The sequence below is a fragment of the Dipodomys spectabilis genome, unplaced genomic scaffold (genome assembly GCF_019054845.1).
Source record: "Dipodomys spectabilis isolate Male_0828 unplaced genomic scaffold, ASM1905484v1 ptg000030l, whole genome shotgun sequence".
NCBI classification, from domain to species: Eukaryota; Metazoa; Chordata; class Mammalia; order Rodentia; family Heteromyidae; genus Dipodomys; species Dipodomys spectabilis.
Window position 1 is genome coordinate 6,704,475 of NW_024870707.1, and position 23,592 is coordinate 6,728,066.

At 41.0% G+C, this 23,592-nt stretch overlaps 2 protein-coding genes across 3 annotated transcripts; both read left to right on the forward strand.

Annotated features, from left to right (window-relative positions):
* Nucleotides 1-549: 549 nt before the first annotated feature.
* Nucleotides 550-10,884, forward strand: Ms4a3 (membrane spanning 4-domains A3). 2 transcript variants are annotated; one of them, XM_042676292.1, is made up of 7 exons: nucleotides 550-758; nucleotides 2,966-3,135; nucleotides 4,107-4,244; nucleotides 7,152-7,208; nucleotides 7,591-7,749; nucleotides 9,315-9,416; nucleotides 10,615-10,884. In XM_042676292.1, the coding sequence occupies exons 2-7, from the start codon at nucleotides 2,983-2,985 to the stop codon at nucleotides 10,747-10,749; spliced, it is 744 nt and encodes a 247-aa protein (XP_042532226.1). In that variant the 5' UTR covers nucleotides 550-758; nucleotides 2,966-2,982; the 3' UTR covers nucleotides 10,750-10,884. The 2 variants fall into 2 exon arrangements, with proteins under 2 accessions (XP_042532226.1, XP_042532227.1); XM_042676293.1 differs by lacking the exon at nucleotides 550-758 and having other exon boundaries at nucleotides 2,970-3,135; nucleotides 4,107-4,168.
* A 1,895-nt stretch (nucleotides 10,885-12,779) lies between these two features.
* On the forward strand, nucleotides 12,780-19,152 carry Ms4a2 (membrane spanning 4-domains A2). The gene is made up of 7 exons (XM_042675747.1): nucleotides 12,780-12,970; nucleotides 14,648-14,771; nucleotides 15,245-15,379; nucleotides 16,731-16,787; nucleotides 17,904-18,059; nucleotides 18,388-18,486; nucleotides 18,813-19,152. The coding sequence occupies exons 1-7, from the start codon at nucleotides 12,780-12,782 to the stop codon at nucleotides 18,909-18,911; spliced, it is 861 nt and encodes a 286-aa protein (XP_042531681.1). The 3' UTR covers nucleotides 18,912-19,152.
* The last annotated feature ends 4,440 nt before the right edge of the window (nucleotides 19,153-23,592 follow it).

The window sequence follows — 23,592 nt, forward strand, 5'->3', positions numbered from 1 at the left end:
TTCTGTTTTCTATTGTGGTGCAAAAGATCGTGGTCTACAAGATTTGCCATCTTGATTCTTTTAAGTGTTCAGATGAGTGGCATTAAGTAGACTTGCACTGTTCATGTTCTTGTTCATCCCCTTGTTTTGAATAGTGACTTGTACATGGCATGTAAGGTACTTAAGCGATAATTAGCATTATGGATCCATGTTATGGGACCAAAGAAACAGCCTCTCGAAGCCTGTGAGGAATGAGCACAATTGTGCACGTACAGTCCCTCACATCCTCACTGGCACATTACTTACATTGAGTATTTTAGTGGCCACAGTCTTCTCTCTCAACCTGACGCTTAGTGTCTGGCTTCATCTCTTCTTAGTTCACAGCTAACTCTACTCTTCATTCTATAACACCTCCCCATTAACCTACCGGTATGTTCTGCTTGTGTTTTCTTTTTTCTTTTTCTGTTCCAACGGTGTGTGAAGCAATGACTCTGAGCCAGAAACCGTTATTCTTCACGCCAGTTCCCTACTTATCACGGAGCCTTGGGGAAGCTGGTGGTGAGAGGCCTGTAGTGCAAATGCGGTTATCATACCTTCCAGACATCCAGCCGGCCCTCTCCATTGGCTCCACGAAAGCATTGCACAAGGGAAAGATTGGCTAACCCCCAGGGAGAAGAGGATTCGCTTTTCTTGAATTGCTGATCGTTACTGAGTTTCTCCTACTCTGTGACAGGATGGGCTTGGGGGGAAGGAAGATGGTCCAAGCCTGAGCCTCCAAGGTAAGCACAGCAGCTCCCTCTGCATAGCGTCCATCTGGTTTTTTAGGTTGGCTCACTGGAGATGTTTGCAGAGTTTTCTGTTTGGTTGCAATGTAGAGATATGGAGTATTTCGGTGTGAAGTTAGCTTACCTTAGAAGATGAATGTTATTCTGCTTCCATTAGAACAATGTTAGATAGTGTTTGGAAAAAGTGGAGTTAATGTTTTTGGCCTTTTCTTTTTGGTACTGGGAATGGAACCCAGGATGTTGCACTTTCTAGGCAAGCTCTTTGCCACTGAGCTACATCCTAGCCCTGGAGTCATATTCTCTCTCTGTCTCTCTGTCTCTGTCTCTGTCTCTGTGTCTGTCTCTGTCTCTCTCCCTCCCTCTCCCCTCCCCTCCCTTCCCCTCCCCTCTCCTCTCCTCTCCTCTCTCTCCTCTCCTCTTTCCTCTCCTCTCTTCTCCTCTCCTCTCCTCTCCTCTCTCCTCTCTCCTCTCTCCCTCTCTCCCTCCCCCCACCCCTCCAAATAGCTGTACCTGAGTTATGTTGCCTGAACATTGTGAGATCTATGTAGAATTTGGGAAGTACAGTTCAACATAAGCTTGGAAGGTCAGTATATTATCATGATGACTACGCACAGGCTACCAGCTTCTGATCCTTGGCTTTCAAGTTGTAGGCCCCCTCCTCTGTTCCTCAACTTCTTCATCAGAAAAATAGAAGGAGACATTCCAAAGTGAGTTGAGAAAAATAAGCTAGTTAAGATAAGAAAGATACTTACAAGGACTTCGACTACGTACTCAGAGGTAGATAGCTGAACTTAATTGCTAAGATCACAGACAAATGGATTTTGCTGATTTTTTAAAATGCTGAATTGACTAAATTTTATAGAACATAGCTCCTTTTACCCAAGGACTTTGAAAAATTCTCCTTCCTGATGTTTTTCTAAAAGTCAACTTATTTGGTTATAATAGATTTCTTCCCCTAAAGCTGCTCTGTGGTTTCCTGGCATGAGAGAATCTAGTGTTTGCAGACATATTTTCCCTTATCATCCATAAAGCAGGGCTATGTGAGGATGGACCTATAGTGCTTAAAAAATAAGTTGTGGGGCTTAAACTCAGGGCCTGGGCGCTGTCCCTGAGCTCTTTTGCTCAAGGCTAGAACTCTGCCACTTGAGCTACAGTAGCCCTTCCAATTTTCTACTGGTTCATTGCAGATAAGAGTTGAAGCCAGCCTGTTGAACCATGATCCTCAGATCTCAGCCTCCTGTGTAGTTAGGATTACAGGTGTGAGGCATTGGTGTCCAGCCTAAAGTGCTTTTAAAGTAATTGTGTAATATGTATTAGCTGAGACTCATGCATGTGACAGATGCTGAGGGAGATCCGGGAGTCACAGTGATGAGAAGATGGTGAAATATGGATAAATCACTCTGGAAACTGGAGCTCAGACTGCCTAGGGATTATGAGAAGGGAAGTCGAAGGAACTCTGGGAATAACCAGAAAGAAATTATTTTTATTGTTATAAAGGTGACGTACAGAGGGTTTACTGTTATGTAAGTCAGGTAAAGAGTACATTTCTTTTTGGACAATGTCACCCCTTCCCTTGCTCTCTCCCAGTATTTCCCTTCCATCCCTACCCACAATGTGTGTAGTTCATTTTTAACATAGTGTCTAACAAGGACCACACCTGCTTTTTTGTATATGTCAGTCATGGGGCTTGAACTCTGGGCCTGGACGCTGTCCCTCAGCTCTTCAGCTCAAGGCTAGCACTCTACCATTTGAGCCACTGTGCTACTTCCAGCTTTTTCTGCTTATGTGGTGCTGAGGAATCAAACCCAGGGCCTCATACATGCAAGGCAAGCACTCTACCACTGAGCCACCTTCCCAGCCCCACACCTAGCTTTTATATGAAAGGATTCATCTTTCCCATTTGGCCAGAACTCTAAAACAGCATCCAGAAAGTACGTCCTGGGGGCTGGGATTGAGCCTGTAGAATTGCCAGGAAGACCAGGGTGAAGCTGTAGGGACGTGCTGCTGGAAGAAAGGGGCAGTCCTGACATGAACAGAATGGACCTGAGCATCGCACAGACTCTCTTTGCTCTGCCCTTCCCTCCCTTGCCACTTCATGCCGCAACGTGGACAGAATGAAGCCCTCTAGGACGCTGAAAAATACAACTAGATTGTAACAAAAGAAAAATGACGGGACCTTTGGATTTCTTTTTCCATGTCAGCCACAAAGCACCCCAACATGGCCTCCCAAGAAGCAGATACTGCAGGGCTGGAGACGGGTGGAGGTGGTATTCCAGGCAGCCAGGTGGCATCCGATGGGGCGAATATTTCTGTTTACCGGTCCTTGAAGGAATCACAACATTATCAAGAAGGAACATTACAAGCCCTTGGGGTAAGTTGGAGTTCTTCGAAGCAAATTGGTTTAAAAAGAAAGGAAAAATAAAGTCATGTAGAAACCATTGTGTGTACCCAGAAGAGAAAATTTTGAATTCTTTCTCACTAAGGCAGTATTGTACTTAAGACAGTATTGTATGCTCTGGACCTCAAGAGCAGAAATAGATAGGTGTTCCCTCACAGCTGAGAACAGTTCTCCACACCCTAAAGAATGGAATGTAAGATCCCCAAAGGTTTTTCCTGTGACCTCCCATTCTGGTGGTTGAGCAATACAAAGTTCCTGTCCTGTAGTTTCAGTTAAAAATTGTGGTGGAGCCGGGTGCTAATGGCTTACGCCTATAATCCTAGCTACTCAGCAGTCTGAGGATCATGGTTTAAAGCCAGCTTTGGCAGGAAAATCTATGAGACTCATCTCCAACCGACGGCCAAAAAGCCAGAAGTAGAGCTATGGCTTAAGTGCTGGAGGGCCAACCTGGAGGGAAAGAGAGCCTAGGCCCTGAGTTCAAACCCGAGGAGCAGTATGTACACACACACACACACACACACACACACACACACACACACACACACACACACACACACACACACACACACACACACACACACACACACACACACACACACACACACACACACACACACACACACACACACACACACACACACACACACACACTGTGGTAGGGGAAAGGCCAAGGAGAACAAAGTTTAACATCTGTCTGATTTTTATCTTCTCCTGGCCCCCAAAGCATGCTGGGAAAACAGAGTATTTCACCAAACATCATGTTCTTTTCACTTGGGGAGTCCGTGAGAACGGCTGGAAATAGAATGACAGGGTCAGAGAGTGGAATGGAAGCTCTAAGCTCAGGTGTTGCCCAGTTAATTTCGGCTTGACTCTTTAACATCACGCAATCTCCTTTCTGAGGAAACTTAACTGGCCTTTTGTCTTTGATTTTCTTCTTTCTGCAGGCCATCCAGATCCTGAATGGAGCAATGATTCTGGCTCTGGGCATCTGGCTGGCGTCCTTACAGTACCTGTCTCACCTCTTCAGGCATTTCTTCTTCTTCACCTTTTACACAGGCTATCCGCTATGGGGCCCTGTGTTTGTGAGTATTCCTCGTTTCCCTGGCCATAGGCTGGCCCTCACATGGCACTGCCACAAGTGCGCTCCATTATGAAAGTGTTCGTAGTTTGTTTGAAAGTCACATACTGTCGTTTTGACTTATAACTTCTGCTACAAGTAAGGTAAAACCCCTTTCTGACTAAATAATATCCCATTTCTGGGGTATACGTTAAGACCCTAACATTAACTTCTTAATATTTCTGTTAAATATTATAGATACTAAAAATTTGGACAAATAAATATATATATATGTGAATTAATAGCCAAGAGTTTCAACTTGAGAGACTGAAATAATTGGTCTTCTGATTATTGTCTGAAAATCAGAAGATGTCAGTAAAAATCTAATCAGAGGCTGGACAATCTTTAAAACTTGTTCATGAGCCTTGCCACTTGATTTTTACTTACTGCATAGGTTGTTTTTTTTAAGGTGGAGAATAGAAATGATTTGTTAATTAGCCATTGTTATTTTCTTATGTGGTCTCTATCCTTGAAAATGTACAAATGTTCAGTTCTGAGCTGAACACTGAAAAACAAAAAGGAGCTATTAAGATGGGAGCACATAGCTGACAATGCTGAACAGAATATGTTATTGGAAAGTGAATTAAAATTATAACAAGTCTTGGGCTCCAATTTATAAATTTTTAATTATTACCCTTCAATGTTCTTTACAATGATAGTATTCTTTTTTTTTTTTTGGGGGTTGGTCATGGGGCTTGAACTCTGGGCTTGGACACTGTCCCTGCGCTCTTCAGCTCAAGGCGAGCACTCTACTGCTTGAGCCACAGCACCACTTCCGGTTTTCTGGTGGTTAATTGGAGATAAGGGTCTCACGGACTTTTCTGTACAGGCTGGCTTTGAACCATGATCCTCAGATCTCAGCCTACTCAGTAGCTAGGAGCCACCGGTGCCCGGCACAATGATATTATTCTTAAGTCTAAAAACTCCTGACACAAATTAGATCTCATAGTCTGCATACCTTTTCAGATCCAGTTTGAAACTTGTAATTTGAGTGTCCTATCCCTGAAATTGTTGGATAGTTAACATCATCATCATCATCATCATCATCATAGTTAAACTGAATTTTTCTTAGAAATCCAGGCTGCATATTTGCTCTGCATACTGAGTCTTAAGAATTTCCATGCCATGTTTAAAAAAAGATATAGATTTTTTCCCTCCAGAAAGTGAGATCAGATTGTCAAAATAAAGAAGAAGAGAAAAGCAAGAAAGGAAAGAAGGAAGGAAAATACAAAGAACTATGATCAGAATATTGCTCCCTTTAGCACTATTACCACCAAAGCTCAAATTGGCCATTGGTGCTTGCTGCTAGAAGTCTCGCTCTGTCCCTGAGGCACCTGCAGGCAGCAGCTTAGGTCTGTGGCATGCCTTCTCTGCTGTCCACACTCGCCTTGCCATCTTCTGGGAGTCAGGCCTTGCTGCATACTGACCATGACGTGGTCCTTGCTGTCTGTTCATCCCTTCCTACTGATTCTTTGCTGTTGTTGTTGTTGATTGTGGGGCTTGAACTGTGGGTCTTGGCACTGTCCCTCAGCTCTTCAGCTCAAGGCGAGTGTTCTACCACTTCAGCCACAGCGTCACTTCCGGTTTTCTGGTGGTTCATTGGAGATAAGAGTCTCACGGACTTTCCTGCCTGGACTGGCTTTGAACCGAGATCTTCAGATCTCAGCCTCCTGAGTCGCTAGGATTACAAGTGTGAGCCACCAGCATCCAGCTTGTACTGATTCTTTATCAACAACATCACAGGAGAAAAAAAGTATATGAGCACTGGCTCTTCTGCTTGTGCACCAGAATGACAGAAAAAGTTTGAGAAAGGTCTCTTGGGATCGCCAAAGTTAAATGGATACTTTTTCAATGTATGGATTTCAATTTGAAATAAAATTATTAACCAGATATTATTTATAACTTAACTATTTTCTGCATGTAATCCCCCTCTTCGGTATGATTTCCTTTCATCCCAACATAGCTGACAGGTAGGCAATATTACTATGAGAGTACACACATCACCATTTATATGGAAAAGAAACTGAGGTGAAGAGGGGCCTAGCCACCGGCCAAGGCCAAGGTCAAGGTTCCAGGATGAATATGAGAGGAAGCGGGGGTTGAAGCATAGGGATTTGCTGTATACAAAGCAACAGTGACTCGGGAGTCCCCATGACACCCTCTTTAGTTGATGTGATAATGAAAGCTTATACTTTTGCGTTCAGCTAGACTTTAGAAGTGAATTTTAAGTAGCCTGCTAGCCATGATTTTGCTAACTTTTCCTTTAGTCCTCAGGTGTGGTGTCCTGGTGAAGAGTTGTGAGACTCCTGTTAGTGAAAGACAGAAGGAAGGTTTTCAAACCATTGTAAATGTAGAGAGAATTTAATTTATATTAGTCAAGGGGCTAAGAGCACACTGAAATAAAAAAGTCTAGCTGGTACATAGCAAGATTTAAAAGATGTTTGGGAGGAATAAATCAGATGGCTGAAGCTTGAGCAGGAATATGAAAATTAGATTTATAGACACACAAACATATGGGTATATAGAAATGAATATCATTTACATGAACATAAATATAATAACTATAATATTATATTAACTATATGTACATATGCTTTCAAAGAATCCAGACTCCGATAAACCCACTAAAAGCTAGCTATAAAACAAAGGGAAAGGAGTATAAATTTACTTAGAATTTAAATTATTTGTAGATTTTAGTCCTATAAAATAATGAGCAACATCAAGTATGATTTTGTCTGCTAGGTTGTGAATTTTTTTTAAAATGACATTTGTGTAGCTATTTTTAGACATCGTTTACTCGAGGGAGAGCCAAGACGAAAAATGGCTGAGTCTTAATATTTCTTAATCTGCGTATCCTCCTATTTTCAAACAGTTTATTGGTTCAGGATCCTTGTCTGTTGCAGCAGGGAGAAACCCTACAAGAATGCTGGTAAGTGGAAATTCTTCCTTTTCTATGACCAGAGGAGTTGAAATAAAATTTTTACTAACACTGGTCTATATACACAATGGGATTTTACTCATCCATTAGCAAGAATGATATTGTATCATTTGTAAAGACATGGGAAGATCTGCAAATCATTCAGTGAAGTAAGTCAGGCGCAGAGAGACAGAGGTCCATCAATACATTTGTTGTTTTCTTTGTCTTTATTGCTTAGAATGTAAGCTCCACGGGCATTGGGCAGTTGTTGATGGAAGTTTGTCTAGAATATAGGTGGGTCTGTAAATTGTATTCTATGAGTATTTGCGCAAGTGGATTGAGTCCAAGGAGTGTTCAACATAAACGGATGGAAAAGTCTTCTTTTCTTTTGCAGATGCAAAACAGTTTTGGGATGAATATTGCAAGTGCTACAATAGCCTTGGTTGGGACTGCTTTCCTGTCAGTACATTTAGCACTGAATAGCCAGTCTTTCAAGGTTTGTCAGTCTTCGCAGTCTCCAGACTTATGCATCTACGTGGGTTCCACCTCAAATGTATGTTTCTAAACATATGTTCATTTATAAAATATTTTAAATGATGTAAAATGTATGAAAACAACATCTTGTATCATGCTGCCATTGTATGTGTGCATGTGTGCGTGTGTGCACATGTGTGTGTGTGCATGTGTGCATGTGTGCGTGTGCACATGTGTGTGTGTGTGTGTGTTCACGGCTTGAACTCAGGGTACTCTCACTTTCTTTTACAGCTGGCTCTACCACTTGAACCACACCTCCACTTCTGGATTTTTGGTGCTTAATAGGACTTGAGTCTCTCTAATTTGTCTCCCAGGCTAGCTTTGAACCATGAGCCTCAGATTACAAACCTCCTGAATAGCTAAGATTATAGGTGTGGGTCACTAGCACCCAGCTCAAGACTTGATTCTTTACCAGTTCTTTTTTTTTTAATCTTATTTCAAGTAGTTGTACAAAGGAATTTCAGATTATGAGTACAATGCATCTTAATCAATTATTTGATTCTTGACTTCCTCCCCTCCCCTCCCTCCCTTCCCTCCCTCCCTCCCTCTCTCCCTCCTTTCTTTCTTTCTTTCTCTTTCTTTCTTCCTTCCTTCCTTCCTTTCTTTCTCTTTCTTTTTTGCTTTCTTTCTCTTTTTCTTTCTTTCTTTCTTGAGCTCTCTCTGAGCTTCTTTGCTCATGGCTGCATTCTACCACTTGTGCCATGTTTCCAGCCCAAAGTTTTGAAAGTTAACTACAGGTGAAATTTTGATGACTTTTCTGCCCAGCCTTGTTTTGAATTACATTCCTCAACGTCTTAGCCTCTTGAGTAACTAGGATTACAAGCATGAGCCACCCGAGTCACTATCAGATAGCTTCTACAAAGAAATTTCGATTTTGTGTTTCTCCTAGGTGTTTCAGCGATAACAGAAGAATTACTGGTGCCACAATAATTTATTGTGTATTTGTATCAGCTTTATAGTTTTTAGGGCTGATACACATGCCTCATGTTCTGAGAAATATTGTTGGAGAAATAGTCAAGGGGTCATTTTGCCTACTTTATTAAAATTTCTACTCATGTCTTTAGTGTACTACTATTCATATTGACAAGTCTGATTGTGTCAGATTTTTTCTTGTACAATTTTTCCCTCTTGAATAGTTCACATAGTTTATTATAGATATAATACACATCTTTTGTTTGTTTGTTTGACAGTCATGGTCTTGACCTCTGGGCCTGGGCATTGTCCCTGAGCCCTTCAGCTCAAGGTGAGCCCTCTACCACTTGAGCCACAGCACCACTTCCGGTGTTCTGGTGGTTAATTTGAGATAAGAGTCTCATGGATGTTTCTGCCTGGGCTGGCTTTGAATTGCAATCCTCAGATCTCAGCCTCCTGAGTAGCTAGGATTACAGGCATGAGCCACTGGCTCCTGGCCTGTTTTTTTTTTTTTTTTTTTTTAATTAAGATTGGATCCCAGCATTTATGTGTCTACATCTTCCATGTATGGTTCATTTTATTCCATCTGGTGGGAAGGAGAGGTCTGCTGTTGACATTTTTCTTCTTTGGGGTGCTTCTTCTGGATTTGATATGAAGCGTTGTCTCTCCCAGGGCCTGGTGTCTCTGATGCTGATCCTGACTTTGCTGGAACTGGGCATTACTATCTCGATGTCAGTCATGTGGTGCCAAGGGAGCTTCTGTGATTCGAGAGAGGTGGGTTTGGTTAGAAAGTTAGCAAGTCATGTGATCTTCAGACTTCCTGTTCTGTTTGCAATTGTTTCTTACTCTTGGAATTGGAAAGAAACTTTTGTGGGTTAAATGATTTGCATGGATATTGGAAGAAGAGATTGCATCAATGTTTGAGATAGAAAGAAGGCTTGAAAAGGATTCAAATATGAAAACATGAAGGATCAATTGTATTCATAATCTGACATGTTGAATTGAAACCTTTTCTATACAACTACTTAAAGAAAAAAAAGAAAAATAATCTACCTCACACTGTTCAGAATCAGACTTCCTATCCGTATCTATCAACAAAAAAGTGAATAAAAAATAAATGGCTAAATATGCCAGATAAGGTAAAAAAGAAAACACAAAAGGAAAGTTCTTATTTATTTATTTGTCAGTGGTAGGGCTTGAACTCAGGGCCCGGGCACTGTCCCTGTGCTCTTTTGCTCAAGACTAGGATGCTACCACTTTTTTGTTGTTACTGTTGTTGGTCGTGAGGTTTGAATTCTGGGCCTGGGTGCTGTCCCTGAGCTCTTCAGCTCAAGGCAAGCACTCTACCACTGAGTTTTTCTGGTAGTTTATTGGAGATAAGAATCTTAGGAACTTTCCTGCCTGGGCTAGTTTGAACCGTGATCCTCAGATCTCAGCTTCCTGAGTAGCCTGAGTAGATTACAGGTGTGAGCCAGCAGTGCCCAGCCATGCTACCACTTTGAGCCACAACTCCACTTCTGGTTTTCTGGTGGTTAATTGGAGATAAGAGTCTCACAGACTTTCCTATCCAGGCTGGCTTTGAACTGCAATTCTCAGATCTCAGCCTCCTGAATAGTTAGGATTACAAGTATGAGCCACCAGCACCTGGTGGAAAAGTGTATTTAATATATAAGAGAACAAAACTTTAGAAAATGCAACTAAAATTGGTTTTAGTTAGTTCCTTATGATGTGTTATTTTCAGCCATAGGACTCAAGAAAATCACACATTCGTGCTAGATTTTATGTATCCTAACTCCAAAGTAAAAATAATGAGTTTATTATCTATATATATGAAGACTATGCAGGGAACCCACAGACAGTGTTTAGTGCAGTAACGACAGTGAATGAGTATTATTGGTGACAATCACAGTAGTAACAGGAGAGAGGGAAGATGATCTTGTTCTTGAAATAAACACATTGCTTTCTGTTCCAGGAAATTTACTCACCCCCGAATCCCGTGGATTCACAAATACCTCCTGATGAAAGTAATGCTGAGGACGTGAACACTCAGCCTCCAGTCTCCAATGACCCAGAACCTCATCCTAGCACTCAAGAGGACATGGGCTGATGGAACCCAGTCCTTGATCATGGCCCTACTCATGAGAAGCCTGAGCCTTTGACTCAATCAATCCTTTCGGCCCTGACTATAAGTCAATTCCATGTATATGTTCTGAACGTAGATGAATAAAGATTTGTCCTTCGACATTCTTGGGTTTGTGTCTTCTGTGACTTATAATTCCAATGTTATAGGTGGAGATTGGTTCTCTGTTCCTTTTTCTTCTCCAACTCCATTGCTTTATGCAGTTTGAAGAAGGATGGTAGTGAATATAATCCATATCTGATGGATTCTCCCTAAAATACAATTCCTAACCACCCAGTGGGAAGGAAGATGAGTCAGAGTTGCTTTTCTTTTTTTTGTTTTGGTCCGGTAATGGGGCCTGAACTCTGGGCCTGGGCACTGTCCCTCAGCTCTTCAGCTCAAGGCTAGTGCTCTACCACTTGAGCCACAGCGCCACTTCCGGCTTTTTTTTCTTTTTGCTTATGTGGGGCTGAGGAATCAAACCCAGGGCCTCAGGCATGCAAGGCAAGCGCTCTACCACTGAGCCACCTTCCCAGCCCCCAGAGTTGCTTTTCAACACAGGAAAAAAATGCTTCTCAGTGACAGCTGGCTACAAAAAAGGTTACAAACTGTTACCTTTTTGAGTTTGAGTAGATCTGCTACCTAGGGGTATAACTGAGAGAAGAAATATGGCTTGTCAAAAGAGGAAGCTAGAGATGAAGAGTGAGTGAAAGGCCTATGCGAAGGCTGTGCGTGCCAGAGTAGGAAAGATATGCGAGCAGTGGTGTTTCACTATCTGCCTGGAAGGAAGAGGTACGGTTAAAACTCATCTTGATCATTTCCCCTGATGTTTCAGTATCCACTATTGCGAAAGGTAACCAGACATGGCTGCAGGCATCCAAAGTGTGGGCACTGAAGGTGATACACATCTCAGAATGAGGCAACGTGAATGAAGGTGGGCCTAGAGCAGTTTATTGAAGGACCACTCAAGGTTATGTTTATAATTATGCTGAAATATAAGCAGTGCAGACCTGTGAATTACCCCTTACTCCTTTTGCTATTGGACGAAACACTTTGGTTTCAGCACATGGCTCAATCCCAAACTCTTCCAAATGTCTCATGGGACTTTTATTTCCATCAAGTTCATGTCCATCGGTGTTTCCATTTTCCCATTCTTAGCATCACAGAGATCTAAGCTGTAGAGTTCTTCTAATGTTAGAGCAGGTCGTGAGGTCTTTGTGTGTGTGTGTGTGTGTGTGTGTGTGTGTGTGTGTGTGTGTGTGTGTGTGTGTGTGTGTGTGTGTATGATGGTATTGGGGCTTGAACTCAGGGTCTTGTCCTCTTGCTTGGATTTTTTTGTTCAAGGCTGGTGTTCTACCACTTGAGCTCCACCTCTGCTTCTGAGGGCTTTTTTCCTGGTTAGTTGGAAAGAAGAGTCCACAGACTTTCCTACTGGCTGACTTTGAACTGTGATCCTCAGATCTCAGCCTCCTGAGTAGCTAGGATTCCAGGTATGAGCCAGCAGCACCTAGCTGGAGACCTTTCTGTACACATTTCTTAGTCTTCACATGCTAAAAGACAGGGAGAGAAAGACATAATAGAACATGTAGTGAGACAGGTACAGAGAATGACACTAATGTCCACAGAGAGGCTGCAGCCTTGATCCTATGTATGAAGCCAAGTATTCCTTTCCTGGGGGGAGACAGGGCTTTTTGTTCTTACATGCAACTGGAGATTGGGGGGAAACAACGCTTTTCATTCTGAGGTGCAACTGGAGAACTTAGGATGTGGGAACAAGTATAGAAAACTTCAGAAGTACAACTTTTTCTGGTCTAAGATTGTTTTCTACCTTCCAGATTCCTACTAAGATGTTTCCAGCTTAACTTTCCTAAATCCTGTTTGGTGCCAAGGAGAACTCTCCAATTTCCTCATCTTATAATATTCTCTACTCTGTAGTAGACCACTTGCTTTGCCTATTCATTCTATCAAGTTAAAAACATGACATTACTGATCTTAATCAGCAAGGAAGCATATGACAAATGGCTGATGTAGATAATCATCTGCATCATGAATCAAGCCATTTTAGCTGTCTGTCGGGAGCAGCCTGTGAGTGGAGCCCACTGAGCTGCTGTGTAACAACTGTGTCCCTTCCTGGAGAGCCTGGAAACATGAGCACAGAACATAGGAGCAGAGCAGAGCTCACTCTTCCAAACCCACAAGGGCCTTCCAGGTAAGCAAACGCCATCACTTTTGTTTCTACGCTAGCATTAATCAGGCCAGAGAAAGTCACAGACAGATGCCAAATTTGTGAAAGATTTGTAGATTAACTCATCTACTTTGGTTAACAAAGGAAACTATTTGCTGTACTTTCCTCTCTTACTGGCGGGAAGATTTTCACTTGGCTTGTGAACTGGACATAAGTTTTCTGAGACTAGAGGCCTATATTTGGGGTATGAAATAAGAGATTATACAACTCATTTGGCTCCTTAACCCCTGGACCTGATGTGAGCTGAGGAGTCAGAACCGTTCCTAAAGTGATCTCCTACCTCCCTGGTCTTCACAAAGCTTAGCTGTGAGATATCACTCTGAAGATGAAAATGGGAATTCAAGTCCAACTGATTCCTCAAAAGCCATTCCTTCATGGGCCTCTGGTGCACATGAAGACATGTGGACCATTGACGACACACACTCAGAAACATTTTTTTTTTTTTTTTTTTGGGTCCAGTCACGGGGCCTGAACTCTGGGCCTGAGCGCTGTCCCTCAGCTCTTCAGCTCAAGGCTAGCGCTCTACCACTTGAGCCACAGAGCCACTTCCAGCTTTTTTCTTTTTGTTTATGTGGTGCTGAGAAATCGAACCCAGGGCCTTGAGCATGCAAGGCAAGCGCTCTACCACTGAGCCACCTTCCCAGCCCGACTCAGAAACATTTTTATGTTAAGAATGACTGTGAAATTAGACTAAAAGAGGATACTGTTAAGGAAGGAACCCCAAAGTGTAACTCTTCTGAACGTTTAAAAAAAGATTTCTTCAAACCAACTCCAGGAAATGGAAGCCTATTTGGATTTTTTGTGTGTGTTTTGTTGTTGCTGTTAGTGGTGCTGGCAGCATTTGTTTTTGCTTTCTTTGCATTTTTTTCGGGGTGGGGGGAGAGCCAAGGAAGGGTGCAGAAAGAGAGAGAGGAAGAGTGAGCAAATGCAATCATGGTGTTCAGTATACACTATGCGGAAAATAAATACGCAACTTGTGAGCAAGGAAAGTGGGGGAAAGTGAAGGAAGAAGGGGAATATTGTCCAAAAGAAGAAATTGACGAATTACCTGTACTAATTACTTATGACATGGTTACCCTTCTCTACAACACCTTACTAATAACGAGATTATATTAGAAGCGACTGTGAAATCCACAGTCTATTCTTGATTTTCCTTATCAACATAGATGAAAGGGATGTGAATTAAGAAGAAGAATATTTCTGGCATTGGGAGAGATTGGGGAGAATGATAGGAGTGGCCGCGATCAAGATGCATTGTGCTCACCAATGAGTGAGTGTCTGACATGTTGAATTGAAGCCCCTTTGTACAATGACCTAAAGATAATAATAAAAGACATACAGAGCACGAAAAAACCAAACCAAAACACGAATAAAAATGATTGGCACGAGTTTTGTTTGCTCTGTCTTATTCCATTTAATTCCTTGGACAGTGTTTAAGTCTTTTTGGCCAACGATTTCGACTTGCTAAGCCTTAGTGTCTCAGTCAGGACCCTGAAGCTTTCAATTGCAGGACTGTTTTATTTTGCTTTTTTTTTTTCTAAACTGAGCCAGTAAAACTCCCCTTTTGGACAGTGAACAAGTTTTATTTTAATAGGAAGAGAAATAATTTCCTTCTGACTGAATTCCTGGTAAATTTCACAGTGAATCTGAAATCGAAATCTTGGAAGCATCTCCTAGGGAAAAGCCACTGCCGGAGAAACCCATCTCACCCCAACCACCGAAGACATGGCTGACATTTTTGAAGGAAGAGTTGCAGTTCCTGGGGGTGAGTTATGTCTTCCAGCCTCGACTGCAGATAAGGGTTGGCTCCAGGAAAGGTATTTGTTTCTAGGAACTGATTCTCTTGGGTTCATAAGCAGGGAAAAGGCCCTCTGCAGTTCCCAGTTAATTAGCACTTGCTATCAGTTGAGTCTTTTTGGAAGGAGAGAGACGTGTTGTTCAGGTAGACTCCAAATTAATGGGACACAAATGGTAGAACAGGGCAAAGTATTCCTAGCCTCTGATTACTTAGATGGGAAGAAAAATCACTGATGCCTCCTTCACTCATAAATAAGGGCCTATGAGCTGTGTCTTGGCCATCAGTGCACCAGATCTTGCTGGCATCGATTCAGTTTTTGTAGTGGTCTGAACAGTCTAAAATATCAAAGCAGTTGCTTACATTTGGTTTCAATGATGAGGAAATTAATGTGATGTTAGGAAAATGGATTCTTTACAAATTTTATATGTTTTCCCCCACAGGTGACACAAATTCTGATTGGCTTGATATGCCTTTGTTTAGGCATAACTGTCTGTGCTGTACTTGATATTTCGGATTTTGAAAAAAGAATATTTTCATCATTTAGAGCAGGCTATCCATTCTGGGGAGCCATATTGGTGAGTATGTATCTGTACCCCTACCTCTGTCTTTCCCTCTCTCTCTTTTTCTCTTTCTTTTTTGTCTCTCTCTCTTTCTCTTTTTTTAATCTCTCTTTCTCTCTAAGTCTTTCTTTCTTTTTCTTCTGATTGCTGGTTCTGGGGCTTGAACTCAGGGCCTGAGCACTGTCCCTGTGCTCAAGGCTAGAGCTCTGTCACTTGAGCCACAATTTTCATACCATCGCTTATTTTGGTATACTTAGTTAAAGATAAGAGTCTTATGTACTTACCTGCCTGGGCTGGCTCCAAACCGAGATCCTCAGATCTCAGCCCTCTTGAGTATCTGGGATCACAGGCGTGAGCCACTGGTACCCAGCTTTAGTGATTGTTTCCGAAACAAAACTAAACATAGATTTTCTTTTACTCCAGTATAACCAATTATTTATCTCCTTAGATTTATATACATTATTCTCCTTAGTAGCTAAAATTACAGGTACGAGTCACCTGTAATCATATTCAATAATACTGTTGTGAGCATTCTATGATGGTTATCGTAGTCTGATACGTATTGGGCTCTGGGGATGTACATCTCCAGATCAGGTGACTATATAATCCAGAGGACACACACACAAATAATTACAGTGAAGCAATAGCAGTGTTGAAACACCAGTGTTATGCACCAGTTGCTGCCTGCCCTCGCCACTCTAGGAGTGATCCAGGGGCTTTCAAAGCCAACCTTACCTAGAGCCAGGCATAAAATGAAGAATTCACCACCCACAGAGGCCCGATGAGTAACGTGTGGCATTTTTGTTGTTATTGTTGTTGCTGGTCATTGGGCTTGAACTCTGGGCCTGGGCTCTGTCCCTCAGCTCTTCAGCTCAAGGCGCATGCTCTATCACTTGAGCCACAGTGCCACTTCCGGTTTTCTGGTGGTTTATTGGAGTAAGAGTCTCATGGGCTTTTCCTGCCTGGACTGGCTTTGCCCCGTGATCCTTAGATCTCAGCCTCCTGAATAGTTAGGATTACAGGTGTAAGCCACCAGTGCCTGGCCTACATGCAGCATTTTATAAAGATTTTCACATAATTTGTGGATACTTTTGCTTTGGAGAGGTACTTTATACGAAATAAGAATAAAAGCAATGTTTATCTGGGCTGGGAATGTAGCTGGGAATGTAACTCAGTGGTAGAGCATCTACAAGGCCTACGTTTGGTCCTCAGCATCACCAAATATATATACTATTCCCATGGGAAACACCAATAGATAGCTTTATGGAGTAACTCCAACTTTTACTTTATATTGGAGGATGGAGGAGAAGGAGCATCGTGGAGATTAGATACTTACTATGTCTTATTCCTTTTTCCTTCTGGCCAGTTTGCTATTTCTGGATTGTTGTCAATCATATCCGAAGAGAAAAAGGCAGTGAATCTGGTAGGTTGCAGTTCTGTCTTTGTTATCCTTAAAAGGTAAGAATGGCATCACGTTAGCAGCCTTCAGGGACACCTGTTTTCCATACTGAATTGCAGTAGCTGTGGCTATGTGATCTTTTTTTAAATCTCTTTTGTGCTGGAAGTTGTTTTTGTAATAACACTTAGATATAATCATTAGAAATATCAGTTGGATCGTTTAACACAAGTAATGTTTGAATTCTTTGATACCAATTTGAACAATTCCCACATGGTCATTGTTCTTTTAAGTAGTTAAGTATAGTCACGTAGTCAAGTACATAATTTCCAGATAAGGAAACCATCCAGACCATTGTGTGTGTGTGTGGGGGGGGAGGTGGATGTGTACGCATGCGCACACTTGCATGTGCATATGCCAGTACTGTCATTTGAACTCAGGGCCTTTTGTTCTTGCTTTGCTTTTGCTCAAGGATAACAATCTAGCACTTGAACCACACATCTACTTCCTGATCCTTACTGAATCATTGGAGATAAGAGACTCTTGAATTTATCTACTCAGGCTGGCTTTGAACTGTGATCCTGATATCTTGTTTCCTAAGTAGCTAGGCATCAGTTAATAACACCTGCTGACCATCATGTTTGTTTAGATTTGTTTACTTGTTTTGGTGCTGGATATTGAACCCAGGGCTTTGTGCCTGGTTTAAGCACCTGTTCTACCACTGAGCTGCAGCCCCAGTCTTGATGTAGTCCCAGCAAGAAAGTAATAGGTGCCTAGTGAGCAATAAGTATATTTTTATAAGTTTTTTATTATTAAATACTTTTATTGATATTATAAAGGTGATGTTCAGAGGGGTTACCATTTCATAAGTTGACAATGTCACCCTTTCCCTCGGTCTCTCCCAGTTTTTCCCTCCTGTCCCTGCCCACGAATTGTATAGTTCATTTTAACATAGTGTCTACTGAGTACCACTGCTGCATTTGTTCACCCTGCGCCCCTCCATTTTGGTGCCAAAGTTCATTTTGGAACAAACAATATAATCAATGTAGTTTGCTAGATGTGACCATCTCTGAAATGTCTATCCAATGATGGAATGTGCTGGAAGGAGAAGAAGCAGGATTGAGCCTTCTTCTTTATCACCAGGCCAGAGGCAGCCTGGGAGCAAACGCCGTGAGCAGCATTGCTGCAGGAATCGGAATTGTCATCCTGATCCTCAACCTAAGCTACAGCTCAGCTTACATCAGCCAATGCGAAGGCCTTCATGAAGACGACACCTGCTTTGTGGCTTCTTTTACCATTGTAGGTATCTCTTACGAGAAAGTGGTCTCTAGCGTCTAGTTGAAGCGAGAATCCTTGTTTCCTTTTCCCATGTACATGCCATCACTTTTTGGAGACCCATCTTATAATGCAGACCAAGAACATAATGACCGCCCCCTGTCTCCACTCCAAGGTTGGAGTTGTCTTCCCCAATTGACCACCTCCTGGTTTTCTCCCTGTGTGTGTCACTTTATGTGAGCAAATGGTGGGGGAGGAAGGGTAAAATTAGGACTTACTATAAAGGAATATATTTCTGGGGATACCTACCACAGGACTGACTTTTTGATTGTGATTGGTTGCTGTTCAATAGGAAATTGTGACAATGATGCTGTTTCTTACCATCCTGGGGTTTTGTAGTGCTGTGTCCCTCACCATCTATGGGATTGGGGAAGAAGTCAATGGAAATAAGGTAAGCACGGCATGAATTGTAAATGGTGATCTAAAGGATTTGAACTTAAAAATGATGGGCTAGATTTTCTCGAATACTTTTTCCTTCCCCAGAAAATTATTCAGACACAGAAAAATCTCACTACCATGTCATTGACTGATAGGATTTCATCTGAACCCAGTTGTATGGGAACTCTGGTGTGTTTTTGTTCTGGAGATGTAGGGGATATAGAGTGTAAGGAACAGGGATGTGGAAGAGAAAGACAGAAGGAGAGCATGTAAGCTTGTAGAACAAAGCTTCCAGAAAGTTCTTGGTGCTTTATACAGCATGATCTTTTTCATTATCAGGTTCCAGATGATCGTCTTTATGAAGAATTAAACATTTATTCACCGATTTACAGTGAGTTGGAAGAGAAAGGGGAAACATCTTCTCCAATTGACTCCTAAGAATCATCTTTCAAGGACATTTTGATTCACAGTGAAGAGGTTAGAGAGCCCAGGTCTTTCAATAACCTTTAAGAGGCTGCTGTCAAAATGTCTATTCTCTTCAGAGTCTGCCAAAATTGTATTACATTTATTCTCCAGAATGGCAATACTTTAGTTTTGTGGATTCTAATCTCCTATTTCCCCTCTTATGTATAGGTATATAGAAACTTAGGCAGTAAGTTTCTTGTTTTGTATTATAATCTTATACACATTCCTGTGGGAAGCCCACATGGAATTTTTTGCATCTCCACAACTGTGTAAATAGAGAAGATAAGCAGTTAATGCCAGCTGAGAGTCAGACTAAATTGAGGCTGTTAGATAACATTTGGTTGTTAGTTACTTTTAGAGTTCCCAACACATATAGTTGTACCAATCAATTTATACCCACATGCCACATATATACACACATTCTTTACATGACATAAAATTTTCTTCATATAAATATTTTACATTTCTTTAATGAAAACAGGCTTTTTTATTTTTTATTTTTTTTATTGTGAAAATACTATACAGAGGGGTTACAATTACATGGGCAAGATAATGAGTACATTTCTTATCAAGCATTGTAGCCTCCTCCTTTGTTTCCCCTTCCCATCCCTTCCCATCCTCCCCCCCGAAAACAAGCTTTTTGGGTCTATTACAAGTTTAATTTTTAAGAGAAGTATGCCATCATTGGAAGTAAAAGAACATTGCAGAAATTCAAAATACTGATTCTGAGTAGGAGGGATAGATAAGTTCTAGGTTCATGAGTAAAACTTTGGGCTTGTGGAGGAAATTTACGTTACTCCTGCCCATTACAAAGTTTCTTAAAATACATTTTTATTGTAAAAATACTGTACAGAGGGGTTATAGTTACATGAGTAAGGTAATGAGTACATATCCTACTGAGCATTGTTGCCTCCTCCTTTATTTTCCACTACCATCCCTTCCTTCCCACCTCCCCAACTACTCCCTCCCCAAAACAGGCATATTTTAAAAATAGTTTTTATGGTGTGTGTGTTAGTTTTTATGGTGTGTGTGTGTGTGTGTGTGTGTGTGTGTGTGTGTGTGTGTGTACATGCCTATATTAAGGTTTGAAGCCTGGGCATTGCTCAGCTTTTTCTCTTCATGGCTAGTGTCTTACAGCTTACGTTGTGTCTCCAGTTCCAGCTTTCCTTTGTTTAATTAAATATAAGAATCTTGATAATTTATCTTTCCAGGCTGGCTTCAAACATTGATTCTCAGACCTCAGTCTTCTGTGAAGCTAGGATGATAGGCATGAACCACTGGCACCTGGTTCACGAAGTAACACTTCACAAAAATCTCTGCTGCATTAGTACATTCACTGACAGCAGAGTCTTGCAGATTGGTAGAGGGAAATTTTACTACTAAGTAACTCAGAAGCTGGTGGGATGGATAGGTAAAAATGGAAGATACCATTTATTAAGACATGTGATGAAAAATGAATAAATTATGAAGACTTGAGTTGAATAAATTCAATAGGAATGAAGAAGACTGATTGCATAAAACATGTAGAAAAATATTCACCACAGGAAACTGGTAGTTTCTTTTAAAAAAAAAACTAACTAAAAAAACAAGCGATTATTTTACTAATATGTGTTTGTATCTAAGATCAAAGGAAAATATCTAGTAATACTGAAAAAACTGTAGACCTTCAGAAATGTGAATGTGGAGAATATACCATCATTAGACTCAATTTTAGGATTTGATTTTGAGGAGATGAAGACAGTGTTGAACAGGGCCTGATGCTATCAAGCCCAGAGTTGTAGTAATGAAACAAGTTGATGGCCAAGGGTTAAGAAAGGTCATTATTAAATTAAGAACGTTAAAATTCAAAGGTAGTTATTCTTTTTTTGGTATATACTTTTTATTAGCTCATACAAAGGTAAATAGATGTACATAATAGATTTCCTATTTTGTTCTAAATAAAATGCCAGAAATTTTACTGTCTTCTCAGGATTCTCGTAAGTTTGGAAAATATTCCTTTGAAAACATTAACCAGGAAATCCTGTCCATGAGAGGCTCAGTAGAGTGTTTACTTTTCTTTTCTTTTCTTTTTTTTTTGGGTCCGGTCATAGGGCCTGAACTCGGGCCTGGGCGCTGTCCCTCAGCTCTTCAGCTCAAGGCTAGCACTCTACCACTTGAGCCACAGCGCCACTTCCGGCTTTTTTTTTCTGCTTATGTGGTGCTGAGGAATCGAACCCAGGGCCTCATGCATGCAAGGCAAGCGCTCTACCACTGAGCCACCTTCCCAGCCCAAGTGTTTACTTTTCTAAACTCATGAAATTTAAAAGGTGCTTATTTCCTAAAACAAATTCCTCTTCTTCACATGAACTTTTTGAATATTAGGTCTGTTCAGGAAAAAGTTTAAGGAGTTTCTATCAAATGAGTGATTTTTAAACGAATTTTTTAGATGTATCTAACAATTTCTGTATTGGATATGATTTGTTTTTGAACTTTCTATAATGGAAAGGATGCAGGAGAATAGATTTAGTTGATCAGGAGCTGTTGAATTGAAACTGCAGACAAGGGAGCACTGCAAATAAATGATACTTATCTCTACCTGGAGCTTACTAAGATAACTATTTTGAAATAGAAGTAAAGCCAAGGGAAGCTTCACATGCCAATAATTGCAGGGCAAAGTAACTATAAAACCCACACAATGTTAAGAATTAGAGAAATACATGGCAAAAATATTGGACAGTAAGTAGATCAAAGTAGAGAAAGATCAAAGAAAGAGAAAATAACCAGGAATGACCATTGGCTTGGATAGGAGAAAAATCTACAGTGATAAATCTAATCCACATAATATGTGGACATGGAGAAGAGACAATAGCAGCAATTAATGAATGCAAAAGATGGAGAGGGATTTCATATAGGGGTTTGAATCCATGAACAAAATACTTGTACATTATTTTTTGTTATTTTTATTTTTTGGGTCTGGTCATGGGGCCTGAACTCTGGGCCTGGGCACTGTCCCTCAGCTCTTCAGCTCAAGGGTAGCACTCTACCACTTGAGCCACAGCGCCACTTCCGGCTTTTTTCTTTTTGCTTATGTGGTGCTGAGGAATCGAACCCAGGGCCTCAGGCATGCAAGGCAAGTGCTCTACCACTGAGCCACCTTCCCAGCCCCTACTTGTACATTATTTAGGCGGAGCAGACAGTAAGCACATTTCAAAGAGAGAGTTGGGGGAATGTGAGCAATAATACAGTTTTTTGTTTTTTTGTGTTTTTTTTTTTTTTTTTTGTTGGTCATGGAGCTGAGCACTGTCCTTGAGTTCTTCAGCTCAAGGCTAGTGCTCCACCACTAGAGCCACAGAGCCACTTCCGGTTTTCTGAGTGGTTTATTGGATATAAGAGTCTCATGGATGTTCCTGCCCAGGCTGGCTTTGAACCATGATTCTCAGATCTCAGCCTTCTGAGTAGCTAGGATTACAAGCATGAGCCACTCACCGGTGCCTGGCTAATACAGAATATTTTAAGTAGAGGAAAGTGAACAAAAAGTAAGCCAGTGGCGCTGGGAAGGTGGCTCAGTGGTAGAGCGCTTGCCTTGCATGCATGAGGCCCTGGGTTCAATTTCTCAGCACCACATAAGCAGAAAAAGCTGGAAGTGGCACTGTGGCTCAAGTGGTAGAGCGCTAGCCTTGAGCTGAAGAGCTGAGGGACAGCGCCCAGGCCCAGAGTTCAGGCCCCACACCGACAAAAAAAAAAAAAAAAAAAAAGTTAGCCAAGCAAACTACTTTCACTGCTGTTCATATTTTTAAAACAAGATATAGTTAATATTTTAGGCTAGGAAGAAAAGGTCCATGAGACACTGAAAAAATTAATTTGTAAGTTTCAGTCCCTTCTTCCATACTCATTTTCAGGCATACACAGAACATAACACCAGCATTCTTCTTTGTTGCTTGGAGTTATCTTTCTAAATTTCCACTTAAAAGTTGTCTTCTCTATAAGAACCATATAATGCAAATCTATTCATCTACTATTTTGTCCACAACCACTTTATCCTGTGACACATTATATTATAATTATTCCTGGCTTTGTAGTTTGTGTCCTCAACTATTATATGAGTATTTATGTAATAAATTGGAATTCTCTAACTTGATTTTTTTGTTTGTGTTTGCGTTTACATATGAGGCTGAAGGAGTGATTAAAGATAATTGGGAATCCAGCATCAATTAAATAATGCCAAGGACCAGATTAGTTTTCTGAATTCCACTAACCCTTTTTCAAGTGAGACAACTTCTAAGTGATGCCAGAGACAGAAGAAAACAGTCTAGAGGAATAATACGGTCCCATCTTTTGTTAATGAACTTTAAGTTAAAGCTGAGAGGAAGCTGGATCATGAATCACATCTTCATAATTGTTTCTGACTCTAAATTATTTGCTATGTTATATGAAAGTATTTCCTCTTTTTCTGTGTAGTCTCATGCAGAAAGCATAATGAAGCCCACCAAATGCTGTTTGACACAGGGATGGGAAGAAGGAAGGAATAGGAATATGATGGAGGAAGTGAATTTGTTCAAAGTACACTGAGTACATATATAGGAATATCACAAGGAAACCCCTTTATATTATCAATATATATTAAGTCACAACTAACAATAAAGACAAATTGAGACATATTTCTTATAGATGAATT

Coding starts and splice junctions, on each gene's coding strand:
- Ms4a3 (XM_042676292.1), top strand. CDS start 2,983: ATGGCCTCCCAAGAAGCAGATACTGCAGGGCTGGAGACGGGTGGAGGT. Junction 7,209..7,590: donor GAAACCCTACAAGAATGCTG/GTAAGTGGAAAT, acceptor TTTCTTTTGCAG/ATGCAAAACAGTTTTGGGAT. Junction 9,417..10,614: donor GCTTCTGTGATTCGAGAGAG/GTGGGTTTGGTT, acceptor TTTCTGTTCCAG/GAAATTTACTCACCCCCGAA.
- Ms4a2 (XM_042675747.1), top strand. CDS start 12,780: ATGGCTGATGTAGATAATCATCTGCATCATGAATCAAGCCATTTTAGC. Junction 12,971..14,647: donor AACCCACAAGGGCCTTCCAG/GTAAGCAAACGC, acceptor TAAATTTCACAG/TGAATCTGAAATCGAAATCT. Junction 18,060..18,387: donor TTGTGGCTTCTTTTACCATT/GTAGGTATCTCT, acceptor GCTGTTCAATAG/GAAATTGTGACAATGATGCT.